The 16,568-nt window shown below is 39.4% G+C and overlaps 1 protein-coding gene across 6 annotated transcripts in view; it reads left to right on the plus strand.

Moving 5' to 3' along the window:
• The window catches only part of KCNQ1 (potassium voltage-gated channel subfamily Q member 1), a 367,457-nt gene that overhangs the window by 103,766 nt on the left and 247,123 nt on the right, over positions 1-16,568 (plus strand). For 3 of the 6 annotated variants that reach the window (XM_080405255.1, XM_080405260.1, XM_080405259.1), the window contains exons 8-13: positions 2,063-2,158; positions 4,397-4,519; positions 5,512-5,653; positions 6,962-6,988; positions 9,356-9,421; positions 12,672-12,792. In XM_080405255.1, the coding sequence (XP_080261381.1) occupies positions 2,063-2,158; positions 4,397-4,519; positions 5,512-5,653; positions 6,962-6,988; positions 9,356-9,421; positions 12,672-12,792 (575 nt within the window). Of the gene's footprint in view, positions 1-2,062; positions 2,159-4,396; positions 4,520-5,511; positions 5,654-6,961; positions 6,989-9,355; positions 9,422-12,671; positions 12,793-15,302; positions 16,086-16,568 lie in introns of those variants that run through there. The other 3 variants (XM_080405258.1, XM_080405256.1, XM_080405257.1) reach the window with 3 other exon arrangements.

A 16,568-nucleotide genomic window follows, 5' to 3' on the forward strand; every position in this document is an offset into this window, starting at 1 on the left:
AGAGGCAGCATGGAGCAGCCAGGCGCACTGATGCAGCTCTTTGCCCAATTAGCATCTGTCTGTGGCCAAAGTCCTGTTTTCCAAAGTGACCTAGGGCTGAGCTTTTAAAGCTGTTATGGCACTTAGTTTGCACTGAAAACAGGTTCCCAAGTACTTTCTAACAAGAAACAAGGCACTTGAGTACCACGGGCGAAATAAAAATCAGCAAAACCTGGACTGTGGTTTGAAAACCCAACATGTTCAGTGCCAAGGGTAGCTAAGGGTACTTTTTTCACAAATTTAGCAATACTCCTGAATTGTGCTGTTGAAATATTTGTGGCAGCTGAAGTGTGCTGTTAAAATGTTTATTTTTTCAGGCAGTTTTTCATTTCAGTGACACGAACAGTTGTGTTGGCAGATGTTTGTGTAGTTGTGGCAGGGAAGTGGTGGGGATGTGTAAAGGATGGATAGGAAGAATACTTTTATGCCAGTACAGTCATGAAAATTCTTCACAACATGAAATACTAACTATTAAAACTCCAGTGGCTTTTAAAAATTAGTTGCTTACTGTAAAGGTATATGCAAGCTTTTGCAGAAGAAGGTAATCAAATGTAGACTTTTAGACTCTCCAGCATCAGTTTGCCTTCAAAAGCATATTCTTCCCCCCTCCTTGTTCCAGTTTCTTTCACATTCATTTCTTGTTTAGAAGAGAGATGTGGTAAATGAAATGATTTGTAAGAAAAATGCCAAAAGCTACTATTTTGACTGCAGGATTGTTTAGCTTTTTGCTCGTACTTGAATGCCAGCAAAGATGTTTTATAAATAATTGCATAGCAGCCCCACCTTCACAGCAATGCTTTATGTTTACTTGTCAGATTTTCCCGGTTGGTTGCAGAAATAAAACAACTATAGACACCCCTTTATCTGTGTGATTTTATTACTGAATTAAGTTGTTCTTGTAAGTTGACCCGAAGGCAAAATGTAGGTTTTGAAGCTCTAGCAGTAAATATTTGATAGGTAGTAAGGATGGCGTGCTGCCTCGTTACCATCTTAAATAAGAGGAGCTGGCTGAGATCACAATCAAAAGTAATTGTTGTGGCTAAACACAACTGGTATGGGTTCTGCATCTAGCAACGAGCCTTCATTTCCCAAATAAGTGATGTTTGAGCATCATTAACTGTTTGATCTTTGCTAAATGAACATAATAGGAAAGGCCTTTCCTGTTCCTTTCAAAACACTTGATGATTAATACAGTTCTTAGAGGTTGAGCCAAGATCCCTGGCTGCCCTGACACCCTGACTACTGCCTGTCGGAAATTAATTATGCTTTTGTTGAGTAGGTGTTGTCATGTAAACTGATCTATAGAAGATCTCATTTTTATCTGTGTTAACCAATACCTCTGTTAAATATGTCTATAGCTATGCAAATGACTCCGTAAATTACTCGCTCTACATGTAATTTCGGACTTACAGTTATACTGTGTTTGGAGGCTATTCCAGGTTGTATGTCACCCAGTGCCATTGATTCATGTCCCTTGTCCTGGGAGTGGATTAGATGGCCTTGTATTGAAGTCAGTGAAGTCCTGACCATTTTGTAACATTCCTTTTCTTTGTCCTCCCCTCCCAGCATGGGTTTACATATGGGAATAGGAATTACCATATTCCAGTTAAAAGGTCTTTCTTGTGACCTGAATCATGGCATGCCAAAGCTTTATTTCTTGTAAATATAAAGTCAAGCACATCAGGTTAATATTTTTCCCTATTCTGTCATTCCCCTGCACAAGTATTTATGAGGCTTTTAGAGGGTATGAAATATCATTTCTGCTTGCTCCTTAGCATTTGAGTCCAGCAGACTTAAATAGGCTTTGGTTCAGGGCATGATAGCAGTCATAGTTTGTTTCAACAAGTAATACTGAGTCTAAAACCTTAACAGTATTAAGTCATTTCCTCTAAATAATTAGTTGGGGTTTATGATGCTGAATAGAAGTTTATTAATACAACATAATTTGGCAAGCTTACATGTGTTTTTTTTTACACCCCCTTAAAAAAAATATATTATATCTGCATTTTCTTTCTTCCCGCAGGGAATTCTTGGTTCAGGCTTTGCCCTAAAGGTACAACAGAAACAAAGACAGAAGCATTTCAACCGTCAGATTCCAGCTGCTGCCTCTCTCATACAGGTACTGAGCTGCATTTTGCATACTATCATTTCTTCCCATTTATAGTTTTATTTCAAAACTCTTGGCAGTATTTCCTTGTCTGATTCCCATTAAAAATTGCATAGGAGTTACAGATACAAGTCTTTAAAATGGTTTTGGAAATCCCACCTGTAATGTAAACTAATGAGCAAAAAAGTTCACTCTCAGATCAGTGCAAACTGTTTAATTCAGCTGGTTTAAAAACTGAAGCCTATCCTGTAGTTATTGGACAATTTACCTGGGGAAAATGTTCCAAAATACTATGCTTGCAGGAGTAAAAAACAGAGAGGAGGCTTCATGTGAAAATCTACTTTTAAAGAACACATTGTTTCTTGTAAAGACAAATGTCAGATATGCTTCATTTTCCTTGGGACAGATAAATTCTTACAATTCTCAGATTTAGGTGAAATAAGTCAGAATATTTAATAGGAAATAATAAGAAAATCTTGTCTGAACTTTCCAGCTCCAGGATAGGGGGCTGGGAACCACTGGGATTCTGCAAAATCAGTCTTTGCGTGCAGGATAACATACAGGCAGAAAAATGTTGATCCCCTCTGTTAAAAATGCAGTTGCAGTTCAGTGTCAGCAACATCAATGAGATTTTATCCTTCGATGGAGCCAGCATTTCACCCTGGAGAAGTATTAATGTTGTTTCATTTTAGGCTTCTCCAGCTTTCCCTCCCTCACTCGGTATCTGCATGTAGCTTTAGAAGCACAGGGATCAAATTTAAAAGAAATCTAAATGTACACCTAAGCCGTATCATTTTTGCGTTCTCATATGACTTATTTCTCCAGCTTCATGAGTGAATGTGGATTTCCAGGTCAGGCTCTTTATGGAAACAGTAGCTAACTGTAAAATTTATGCTTGAAACCAAACAGTCCCAGAGTTAATGTGAAAAAGGTTTAAATTTAGGGTTCTGGTTATAGCCAGAGATTAGCCAAAAATCTTCAGACTTAGTGTGTTTCGTTTGGATTGCACGGTCAGAAAAAGGTAAAGTTTTGCAAAGAATGGTTTTTTAGTGTTCCCGCTGATTCTTTTGGGAAATCAACCCCAACTTATTGGGAAGCCTGAGACTGCATGTCTGGAACGTTGCACTTGGGTCCATCTGAAATGTTAAGGAGGAGTGGAGACTAGACAATGAGTTGCTGGCTATCTGTTCTTGTAGTGGTAATTATGATTTAGTAATAGTCTTGGACTTCTAAAGGCCCAATTAAGTAAGTGCTCTACAAGTGACTTGCAAAAAGATTATTCTTAAACCAAGAAGTTTATGAAATGAGCAATACTTTTGTCCTGTATACCTTCTTGTTTTCTTCTGGAGTTCAGTTCTTTCTTCCATATCCTTTTAACTGTGGTGGGAATTACATGGCAATTGTCTGATCCTTTCCTTTCCAACGGCTAGCTGTTTTCCTCTGTCATCGTGCCGTGGTTTGTTTCTTTCATCTTGTGTTTTCTGGCCTTTCCCACTTTAGATTTGTATGTATATACGTGTCCTTCTTTCATGTAGTGTGAAAGTGAGGATCTGCCTTTTTAATTTGGAGACTAATTATTAATCAGCTGCGATACGTTTACACATTTCAGAGAGAATGCATTCGTGTGGTGTCTGCAGCTGGCCTTGTTTCCAAGCCTGCTTTTCCTCCCTTTTCTCCTAGAGCACAGTACTTCAATGGTCAGTGGTTGGCAGCAGGGAGGATTGGGTTTGAGTCTTGGCTAACTGTTAACGCTGTTCCCTCATGCTCTCAGTCTTGTATCTTTGCATGAATATGGCCCAGCTGACCACATCAAGATAACTTTTCTTCTGATAGTACTCTTGTAAAGCAGGGAAGAATGATTTTTGTTTTCTGAGTAGGAGCCTGAAACACAAGATGCAATAGGCAGAATGATCTCAGTCAGAGAGGGCAACTGGAGCAGAGCAAGAAATTCAACTCCGATCTTTTGAGTCCAGTCTAGAATTCTCTCTTACTATTTGTTTGTTGCTAATGCAAGAAAAACTTGCACCTGAAAAGGTTGATCTCTTCCTTTCTGGTTTGCCCAGTTCAAACTGTGTTTTCTGTTTACTAAATAAGGATTCCAAACGATGCTGAGTTTGTTTCTAGTGGGGAAATTCAGGAATATTATTAAATAGAGAATGACTAATGTGCTACTTGGAAGTTACTTTGTGGTACAGATAGCTACAAATCTGATTGCATTAATTGTTCTGTTGCTTAAAACACTTGTTCTAGACTGCATGGAGATGCTACGCAGCCGAAAACCCAGACTCCTCTACATGGAAAATATACATTCGAAAACCTGCCAGAAATTACCATTTGCTGTCACCCAGTCCAAAACCAAAGAAATCAGTGATGGTACCAGTATCTAACCTTTCTTATTAGAGTAATATAAAATTTCAAAATTAGACTGAATTTGTTTACTCTCTAGAGGCTAATTGTGTTTGTTTTACAGGTTATTACTTGGTTTCAAAGTTTTCATTTCAGTTTTGAGATTTTCAGTATACAAACATTGTAAACTGTAACGTAATTTGTTTCAGTTCACAAGCTTGACTTCTTTAATGAATCTATGGGTTTGGAAAAGAGCAATAATGACTTAACTCAGGCACATCAATCCATAACTTGTTGCTTAGAAAACTATAAGCAAAGGAAAAAAAGAAACTTATTTTTTCCAAAATGGTAACTTTTAATTGTTTTTCTTAAAAAAAGCAACAAAACTGCTGCTTCTCTCAGCTATTGATTTGGTGGCTTTCTAGGCTTCTATGGTGAAGACATCTTGTGCCTACATACAGTAGTAATATTTTCATAACAACTGATTCCATAAGTTAAGAATTTGTTTTAAAAAAACAGCAACAAAACACCTTTGTCAGAATCTTTAGATTCTGTACTATTTCATCCTCTCTTTTGTAAGAATATTGCACAGTAGCCTCAAGCTGGGAGGAGAGGATGTTGTGCAAACATCTTCCCTGGTATCCCAGGTTCACCTGAGCTCAGTAGCAATATATCCATTTGCTTTTTGCTGAAGGTATGATATTTTGCATCCATAAAATGGTAAAGATACTCTGGAATAGTTTGATTTATATAACTGTCACAGATCTAGCAGATTTTTTTTTACTGCAGCCAAGGGATTTGCTAATGATAATATGCAGAATTCAGGTGATTAGTCAATTTTGGCAGAATGGGGGGGCAATCTTACTGACAAATGAAAAGTGTAGCATCATGAAAATGTAATGCTGGCACCAGGCACTCTTCTGACTGGTCATTAGGGACTGCATTATTATTGAAGACGTTACTGAAGAGACAACTAAATGTGCCTTCGTTTGAGTATTTTAATGTATTTGTGGTTTTAGGTCAAAAAGAAGAAATTTAAGTTAGACAAGGACAATGGACCTTCTTCTCCAGATAGGATGTTAACTGTTCCACACATCACTTATGACCATGTGACGGAGGACAGGAAACCTGATTTCAGTTTTGAAGCATATGAAAATTCTGGTAAGAAATTCCCTTATAAAAGGCCAGTAAATGTAATGGCTTTTTATTAGTGATTTACACACATGTCCTTTTTAATATCTGTGGAGGAGAGGACGAGGACAGGACAAGCTCTTGTCATTCTAAACAAGAATACTTTGATTTTTGACTTTGGTTGCTGGCTTGTCTGGATGAGATTCAACCATTCCTTTAATGAGCATGCTCCACTGCAGACAAACTCAGATTATTTGTCATTTCTGCTTGCCAGAAGAGCTACTGTCTTTGAGGCTACTGCATGCACTCCCCAATTCTGCAGCTGACTGACTGAAACTACAGGGATTAGCTGTCAGCTTTTCCATGTGCAATTTTCCCAAGATGTGTTACTACTGTGCTTGTACCTCAACCAAAAAGGATTGACATGTCTTGGCTGCACTGAACGTAGTCTGCTACGTGACACCATCATGTGCTCCTGCCATCTGCTCAGTGGAGTAGGCTGTAAATCAAATTTTGAAAGCAGAAGTACTTAAGATAAATGTGGATCATCTGTATTAACTGCCACTGTACAAAATGGTACAGTATAAGGAAAAAGAAGAAAGAAAGAACTCTGATAGTCACCTTATAATTAATAGCTTCATTACAGATGCTTTAGAGGTGATGAACTTCCAAAATAACCGAATTTTCAATGTGGCTTTTTTACAAACGTACTTTTAGTAAACGTTTTTAACGTGTATTGCTCAAATTTTGGCAGCAAGAATGGGGTTTATTTTTTAAGGTGTTTTATTGATTACAAGTACCTTAAGTACTTATGGTTTTTTCTCCTCAAAAATTTGGCTGACCTGATTAAATGTAATGCCCTTTAAAATAAGATAGCATTGTGGGCTGGCACCAGGCATATTTCAATTAAAGCAGGAAATCTCACCTTCCATGCTTCTGTCTTGTCTCGTTCTGTAACATCCACGCTTTTCCACTCTTTCCTGGCCTCTGTTAAGGAATGATTGCAAATTGCATCTGATGGTAGAAATGACACAGCTGTTAAAAGGTGGGCAAGTACTACGGCTAGTCTGTGCCTCAGGCTTTGAGTACAGATAGCTTTCTTCCAAACAGTTCAATGAACGAACCGTACAAATGTGTAGATTTGTAAAGTCCCAGCTTTTATCATTAAGTTTCTACGTTGATTAAAGGACAATATGATTTACAGGCAGCTTACTACTGCCACTTCAAAAATCAGCTCTATAGCTTTCAATAAAAGAATTCTCTCTAATTTCTTCTGACACTTATCTTTTTTCTTTTTTATCTGTGTTCTGCTCTCTCTAAACTGTTACAAGTATACAGGACAAACAGGAATGTTAAAATTGCTTGGTAAGTTGAGGAAAATAATTCTATCTATGGCATGCCAGCTTCTGATAATGTGATGTTTGCAGTGCTTTTCATGTTTGTCTAGTGCCATATAGTTTCTAAGAAATCTTTTGCAGCCAAGGAGATCTAAACAGACAAAAGTGTCCATTCTGACACTTCTAATCACAACTGCACCCACAGTTTCATTACAAAGAGTAAAGTGAGCACTCATCTATGTAAGTAGATGATCTCTGGGTTTTTTCTACTTGAGAAGAATTGCTTGTATATATATATAAATATATAACCATTAGAAAAATATAATCTACACAAAATAAAGTAAAATTAGTTAAATTATCTGACTATATAGCCGAGAATTGCTTTCTAAACAAATAGATTGGGATGGAAGAAAAATTTCCAGATTTGACCTCCGGTATTGTGCCTTCTGAAGTACATGCATCTGTTCCTATAAAAATGCTCGGTAGATACTTGTGAACAGATGGAGACCCATAAATTAAATTATTTATTTTATCGTTCATCTGGATTCTGTGCTCACTTAAGCAGCCATGTAGTCCTGTGATGTTTCTAATGAGCTTGCTTAGGGACTTTCTTACCAATGGAGTGTTCTCCAAAGGCTCTAGGATTAGAGCTAGGTATGCTCAGAACGACCTGTGATTTAGTGAGAGGGCTGTAAGCCACCTGTAAGTTGGCTTCTCTGCAGCCAGTAAAAACGATAGAGGTTTCTTTTCGGTGATCAAGTGCAAGGCTGCTCAGGCTTGGATTAAATTGTCTGAAAATACAAGATTCCGTTTCTCCTCTGAACCCACATAGAACACAGGTGCAATTCAGGTGCTAAAATAGCAAAAAAAAATCCTGAATCTCCTGGACTCCCCTGACGGATCCTTGATTTGCCCATCTCCCTGTTTCTGCTTTTCTCCTGTGTTCCAAACGGTGCATCTCTGTTGAGGTTGAGCGTGGTGGAACAAGCTCAGGAGAGCAGCAGGAGCCATGAAGTCACCTGTTTTACATGATCAAGAAATTCCTTCCTCGTGTGGAAATACCAGCAGGGCTTTGCTGGCCACCATGGGTTCAGTTTCTACTCCCTGGCCAGGCCGCGTGAGCTCTGGGGGCTGAGAGGTTGCCTGGCGCTGCTCTCGCGGTGCCTCAAAGAGACGGGAGAGATTGTGTTTGTATTGACTGTGGATAAGAGTACCTACACAGCAAACCGAAGCTGCCAAGTCAAAAGCTCAGAAGCAAGAAGTTAGCAAGTACAAGAATAAAGGATGATCATTCCGCTTTAATTTGGGCCTCAGGAAGCCCCTAGTCAAGTATCCATATGCTGCTTTCTCGTATTGGGTACGTTTGGGGTCTCTCTTCGGGCTGCCCACTCATATTCAAGTCCTGATGCTCCTGGGTCCCCCAGCTGGCTTCCCTGCCAGTACCCTTTTGCAACCAGAGGTTTCCACCTCCTTCTCTCCCCTCCTTTCTGCTGGCATCATCAGTTCAGCAAAGACCCAACAGCCGTGGCTGGTACATGCCTAACACTGACAGAACATTTGCAAAATGAGTTGCTTGTGGATTTTTTTAATTCCAGTACCTTTATATTTTTGTGAGTTTTTCTCTTTGCATGAAAGTAAGGCAACACTGCTGAAAAATATCACACTGTCCCAGCGTGTGAGTCCACAGGCATTTCTTAATGAAATAGTTATTAAAAGGATAATGCTATTCAAAGGAACTAAACCTAGCATAAATGTTATGTTTTGCTGAGTCTCTTTCTCATCGTGGACGCCTCTTGCTTGCCTGAAACTTCTCCCCAAGAAACCCAGCTTGAGGCAGGCGCTTGGTCGCAATGGTAGAAGTGGGCAGCACCACGTGCTTTTTAGGGAACGTGCTGGGCAGCCTGGAAGGGGCAGCAGCGCTCGTCTGACATCGCACCAGGAGCAGCTACACCGGCAGCGCTGAGAGCCGGACCAAGAGGGGGCTGACCCGGCTGAGTTCATTGACTTTGGAAAGGGAAACACCTGAGGAAACCCTAAAGGCAGGAAGGAAGGGGCAGACATATATGTTACTTTCCTCAAAAATGGGACTAGCATGTAGGGAGGAATACCTTGCAGCAGGGGACACTGTCATGAAGAAGGGGTTTGAAGAGGCAGTGATGCTTCCATGTCATGGGTTAATATTCTGCTAACATACAATGCACACTCCAAGAGTTTCATACAAACTCTTTTCCACAGATTTATTTTTATTCTGTTTTTAAAGATGTCAGTACCTCATACTATATTTTAGGCATGTCTGCATCTCCTTAGCTGCCTGTCTGGAGCCTTTTTCCATTTTTTTTTTTTTTTCCTTCCCTTCTCCTATCTTTATTTTATGTGCATCTTTACTCTGACTCAGATTGTCAACGCTCCTGGCCATCCTTTTCTGCAGACCAGCAGTCTCCCAGCACTCCTTCCTCTCCAGGTAAAGCTCATCATATTTCATTGCTCCATCCCCTTTGTTAATGACCAGATCTTTGCAATGTTCTGTCAGGAGTTGCCTGCTGTGGCACAGAAAATTATAGAGCTGGTTTTTAAAGAAAGCATAGGCATGACAGTAAAATTTGGAGTTTGGAAGTCATTCAGGTCGTAAATCACAAATGTTTAAATAATAATACAAAAAAGACATTTTCTGCAGACCAGAGGTATTTTTCTAAATGCATTAATAAAAAATCAGTTTTTCCATGAAAAATGCTCTAAGTTGTTTTAAATTTTTTGTGTGTGTTTGCAAAAGAGGGAGTGTAAAATATAGCCAAATACTCCTCTACCGGGAAAGCATCTGCATACACGTATTATATATACAATTGTTGTGTTGGCAATACAGAAAACCCATCAGTAATTTGTTCCTGTGTTTGTGATCCTCAACTCAAAGTTCATAGAATCACAGAACGGTTTGGGTGGGAAGGGACCTTAAAGGTCACCTCGTCCCATCCCCCCGCCACGGGCAGGGACACCTCCCACCCGCCCAGGCTGCTCCCAGCCCCGTCCAGCCTGGCCTTGGATGTTTCCAGAAAGTTCAGAATTTCTGTTTTGAAGCAGGGGTTCTTATACTGCGGGGAGTGTATTTTCTGCTGTTTCAAAGCAGTGCCTGATCAGTGTGATAGCCATGCCTGTTACCGTGCTTGCTGGTGCTACTCATCAAAAATATGGAAAAAGAAAGCTTGGGGACCCCTGAGTTATAGTAAATAACCCTTGCTATACCTGTGTTTCTTTTCACTTTTTATCGATTGAGAATGACTTTCTAAGTTTTCCTTTGATCTTTTTTCTCCCCTTTAGCATGCCTATTTAGAAATCTAGTGCTTGCTTTTTTTTTTTTTTTTTAATGTACTGTTTTTTTGACACTGCTTTGTGAGAAAGACTCCTCGAAGGTCAAATGGCTGTGAATTTATTTTTATTACAAAAAAAATATGCTGTGGCAACATATGCTCCCTGGTGCTCTGCTTGAGCCTTGTTTCAAGACTTTTTTGTTTTTGTGGCAGAGCCTTGCTCTTGTCTTGGTCCCTTCTCTCTGCTGCAGCCAAGCCGGCGGCATGGCAGTGTTTGGAGCTGATCCTTCTTCAGGCTGGAAGCAGCAACGTAGATTTAAGAATGAGAGCATAAAAAGCAGAGGGCTGCACTGGTCACCAGAACAAACCGATCTTGGTTATGATCTTAGAAAATTTTTCAATAAAAAGGAGGGAGGGAGAGCCTGTGTTTGTCTCCTATTAAGCAGCTCTCCATCGCTGTGCTCTCGGGCAGCAGCTCTCTCAGATGGGCTGAGGGAGGGTCCTGATTTCTTGTTCCTTTTTCATCGTGCCACTCCTTCCCCCTCCCATGAAACTGAGAAGCAGTAGCTGTGAGCGGCACAAAACCCACCCTTCTGTCCTCTGCGTTGTATCTCACAAGCACAGTCCAGTGAGTGTTCAGCAAGCACCTGACGTGGGTTTAGGTTCAGCAGTTTCATTGCTTGTCGCCTGGAAAACTGAAAAGGCTGTGAGTCCTCCTCCGCTAGGAACTGGGGAAGTTTCATTTCCATCTTGTAGAAATGAAAACAGCAAAAATTCATTTAGAGAAAGCCAAAAGGTGTCTGTTTTAAAGACATTTTGCTGCATATCTGAATATGGAGTTATTTTGCTTTTTTCACAGCCACTATCTTGGATGATGGCTACAGCAAAGTAATTAAATAACACGATACTAAAACCAAAAATAGGAAGGTAACATTTGCTAAAACTTACTATAGAATTTTAATTTTTAAGTGCTGCAAGTAGCAGCTACTTTTAATAATTTTATTTCCTAGCAGTTGTAAGTGTGTGGATTTTTTGGTTTTGTTTTTAATTGTGGTTTCAGAGGGTCTTCCTCTCCTATTGCAGTTTCTGGAGACCAGACTTTCCCATTATAATTTTGAATGGCCATGTGCCTGCTGATGTAATGTTTTCCCTTCTGATTATCTGCAAAAGTTCAAATCCATTTCTGCCATATGAAGATATCTGCTTACTTGAGTAAAATGATTGCATTTAAAACAAAAAAAATGTTTCCTGATATCCCCACTTCTATTCTTATTAAATTCAGCTACATATAAGTTAGCTATTTCTGCTGTATTTCTTTAGCTTTCATGTTGCATTTTGGCAGGATGTGATTTACAGTTATATTATAAAGTATTTTAGTTAATACAGTAGAGACGTCATAAATTACGACGTTACAATTATTTTATTGAATGATCCAGCCAGGTGCACAGATGAAGATTTCTATGGAGATGTCACAATATTCCTATGATTTCTACTGAATTTTCCTTATTTTTATTCTCTATAAAATCAATTTACAGTCATGTATAAATACAATAGTAGTTGTATTTATATGCAAATTGTGTGGCTTCTTTAACAAATGTTAGGGACACAATGGGAAAAGCACACAGGGTTCTTAATGTTAGAGTCTGGCAGAATTTATGACTCCCAGTTTAAAAACGAACTCTGTAATACTCTGCCTAATTTCTTGGATGCGTGGAAGTGTTGGTATTCAAGTAACTGATACTAAAAACTTTTAATACCTGAAGTTTTGTGAAATGGCCTTCCCACTAAGGGCCCCACCTTGGGTGGACTGAACACCTTGCCACCTGTCCCATGGCAGGGCTTGGAGATGAGGCATCCCTGTGTCCAGGTGTGAGAGGGACTGGGAACCAGTAGACCGGCTCAGACAGTGCGGGACAGGAGCTGACTGCTCACCATGAAAGTGCCTAGGCTCCTTTGTTGGTCTAGGCCTGGCTTCTTGATCTTACTCACAGTAATTACACCGCAGAAACTGCTATTATAAACTAAAATACTTAAGTAGGGATGATATGAAAAAGAACTGATCTCATCATTGCATACAGCACGCAGGCACTGCTGCTGTACAGCAGTGGTTCGAAGCTGCCTGTGATACAGATACTTTACGTTTTAGTGCATGAGTATGAACAAAACAAAACAAAAAGAAAACAATATTAGTTTTAAGTCTTCAGCAGAAGTTGAAATACTTCGGGCAGAAGAAGAGTTACAGCTTTACTTCTCATAAACTCTGCAGTATATCCAACTTTTTTGTAGTAACTTCTGTTTTCAATATTCTGTTCAGATGTACGGTATTTCAGGGATCCGAATGAGTGGTAGAACTTTCTTGAAAAAGCCGGCTGCTGTTGCTTTAACTGTTATCTGCATGTTTCCTCGCAGTGAAAAAAAGCCCAGCGTTTTTAGAGGTGAGCACAGGACCCTTCATCAGGACCAGCAGCTTTGCCGATGAGCTTGACCTGGAGGGTGAGACTCTGTTGACCCCAATAACTCACATCTCACAGTAAGTCATGGCTCTTGAATTGTGCCTTAGTTGACTTAGACAAGAGAAGCCGATTCAGGTGGGAGGAGCTGAAATACGGGGCTGATAGGGCTATCTCAGATATTTGCATCAAACTCCTTTTACCTTGAAGCTAGTATACACCGTTCTGAGTGTCAGTAAACCTTCACGTTCACCTACAGAAAGATCACTTAGCTTGTGACACAAGGCTTCGGTTTGTAGCTAATGTCTCTGTGCAGCTGGTGGTTGACAGCCTCAAGGTTTTCACGTGGAGACAATGTGTGGGAATACTTACCCGTTGAAAATTATGTTGCTCCCTCCAACATTTTCCAGTGGAGTAGCTGTAAAGTGCGAATTTTTAAATACTGCTTATATGAAATACCAGCCTTTCCCTTTCAGCAGCACCTTCTCTAACAGTCAAGTGATGATCTGCATTGGAATAAAAGATCTGTTTTGATCTCTATTACTGCTCTGTGGTATATAAAAATGATCTGAAATAGACCTGTATTTTTTGTTTTGTTGGGGTTTTTGCTTTTAGAGAAGATTTTCTCACATCTCTTATGCCAAGATGTTATCTCCGGGTTCTCAGATTATTCTAAAAATCCGAGAATTGCAAAAGGTTTTTATTCTAGTGTCTTTAAAAAAATAAAAAAAATATTCTGTCATTGTTTAATTCAAACTCCTAACAAATGCTTATTATTTACCATAGTAAATGTGTGACAGTATGTCCCCTAGCAGAGGAATGAGACAATTTTTCCTCTTCCTATTCCTAGAAATTTGAGGATTTCTGCAGTGAAACCACAGATGAAAATTCTTGGCATACTTGTATTTCTGAGGTACAAAACATGCAGAAATGCCTGCTGCCAATTTTCAGGGCTTCTTCCTACATGGTATAAATAGCAGAAAGGCAGGAATGTACCTTTTTATAGCCACTTCAGAAGGGCATTTAAAAAAAAAAATAGATTTGGGGGGAGTCTTCCCTGCCCCCAAACAAAAGGACTTGCATTTTCAGCTGAATCACCTAAACGTACATATATTTGTAGGCAGAGGATTTAGAATGCTTGTATTCTGGAAGGTTTCTTAGTGGTACAAGCAGGAGGAGGAAGTCATAAATTTCTTCAAGCTTTAGACAAGAATAACAGAGCAGCAAAACCAGATCTAGAAGTTTCCTGTGTAGCTTTTTTTTAAACTTTAATTTACCACAATGTTGCGGGCTTTCTTTAAGTGAAATAAGCTTTGCTGCTAGGAGTTATCATAATCCTTTTTGGATTTGGGAATGATTAAGTTATTTCTCATTGTGACCTTCATTGACACATTTCAAATAATAAGATGCTCCATCACTTTTAAGTCCAACTTGTGTAGCAGATGAGATTTGGGTTTTTTCTATGAGGATATAGGTAATACGTACCAGCTGAAGAACATTACCAAATTAACACTCTAGTCTGCTAGTAACTTACATATTTCTCCTTTACTTCCTTAATTTTGGGTTGTAACCTTTGTTGAAATCTCCCCAGATTGCTCTAGGTCACGAGTGATGGGATGACAGAAAACGTGTCCCCATATACAGCTCGAATTGAGTCTCTGTTAAGGTGGGAGAAGGTGGAAGTCACTTCTTTTAAGACTTTGGGTTTAGATGCAAAACTGGATAAAATATTAATTGAAATGTCTCTTTGATGCATGAGTTCCCAAATGCTGCAGAGCCTGAGAATTGTTCACTTAGAAGTGTATTTATTTTGTAGGCAGTTTATTAAAAGGGCTGAAACCCTACCAGATCAGCCTACAGATATAAGGGTTTGGCAAAAAGTTGGTGAAAACCCTGCGTTTTGTACTGTCAGATGGAGCATTGACATTCAGGTAACAGATATTCCCAAATATTTTGAAATGAAAAATATTCTAACATTTGTTTTACTGTTGAGCTGTGCGTTCTGCTCACATTTGAGGCGGTTGCAGAGCAAGTTGCCGTGCACGGGTTACCTGTGCTGCCAGACGCTGCCGAGCAGTCAATTACCATGAATTATTCAGGCAAATACTGCTTTTTCATTGTTCATTTCAAAGTCCAAGGGAACAAATATTTATGAGCTGGCTACACATGTTAGTAGTAGGACCTGCGTGTTAGACGTGGGCATAGAATTAAGGATCAGATTTAGAACTGTGCGACAGTTGCACCTCTGTGTGCGAAGACTCGTACTAGTTTTCTGTATAATAAAAGTGGTTAGTCATTTCAGGTCTGTGTCTCTGTGCAGTTTAATTCAGGCTTGAAAGCTCTGCTGTGCCTGAGAGAATCTAGGGTGAAGTATTTTGTTCTGATGTGCCCAGTTGTGGAGCATTTTATTTCCTTAAAGCCATCATATATACAGTATATACAGTATAACCGCTGCAGATTGGTTGATAAGGAAATAAGCAACCATATGTAAGTCAGCGCCAGCTATGAAACGATGTTAGTATGGAAAAGTCAAATTAAGTGCAAATATCTCTAGTTTCAGGTCTTAAAAGCAATTCATGCTCTGTCACAGGAACAGAAGCATGAAGACTGATTCAGAAGTGGAAGCATAACAAGAACCACTTTATCTGAGAGTCTTTGGGTGTGGGATTCATGGAACCTTTTCCTGGTCAGTTCCTATTGCAACATATGAATTAGCTTATCCATAAACCACAGAAAGGTGACTCCAGAATAAACATTATTTTTTGATTGAGTTACAAATTTGTACGTAAATACTACACAGTTTACTGGAGATACGCAACTGGAAGTGACTTCTGCCTGACGACATGAAAAAATATTTCCTTTTGACAGGTAGTGTAAATCTGGCAGAAGTGTGGGGTACCTACTGTGTTACTGACAGGCAAATGCTTGGCATCGTTGTGGCTTAAGAAAAAGAAGTTTGTTTCCTCGCTGGCTTGAAAGAGGGGAAAGGTCATGGAAAGAAAATGTCATCTTTCAGCCCTCCCGACAAAGGGCTTTAGGCTTCTAGGCCTGAAGTCCCTCTAAACTGAATTTCAGTGCTCTGCTTGTTTGTGCAGAAATTATTCTGTTTTTGTAAATGTAGGTGCATATTCTCACCGTATTTAATAGACTGGTTTTGTGACTAATAATAAAAACGCAGCTGTGTGGGGTTTTTTGCAGGATATACTTCTGGCTGTATTTTAAATCTGTTTTGAAATCAGTATTGTACTAAATGTAGCCCTATTTCTGTGGAATTCAAAGTGGGAAATCTTTCATGTGAAAAGATTACTGTACCAGTTAATCATTTGTCACTACCACTTTGAGGAAACAATAAAATAACAGAAACACTTTAAGACCTGATTTAAATTTCATAGAAAAAACAGAATTGCAGCAGAGCCACGCAGAAATAGAGAATAAGACAGGAGCACATGGAAGAGTGACTGCACTTTTCCTTCTGTGTGAGAAGTCTTATAAGCAGAAGATGCAGATTCAAGCAGAGCAATCTGTATAATTAGCTGTTATGGATCTCACCTATAGAATGAACTGTAGCGGTTCGAAGAATGCAGTACACCGTGTGTTGTCTTGAGATAAGACTTGGCTCTTCAATGGTTTGTTTAATGATTGTTGTGGTCTGTTCTGTTGTAAAAGTGAAATAGGAAACTAGGCTGCAGCAATACCACACCTCTCCTTTGGACTTCTCAGTGTTTCCCTTCTCTAATCAGTGCATTCCCATACTGTCTCCTGTCCCCTGTTTCACTTCGTTGGGTCTTTTCTTCTGTTTGCATTTTAAAGCAGTGGAAAAATCGATGCTACTTGTAGCTGAGCCTCAGCTACCAAA

The sequence above is a fragment of the Falco punctatus genome, assembly GCF_963210335.1.
Source record: "Falco punctatus genome assembly, chromosome: 10".
NCBI lineage: Eukaryota > Metazoa > Chordata > Aves > Falconiformes > Falconidae > Falco > Falco punctatus.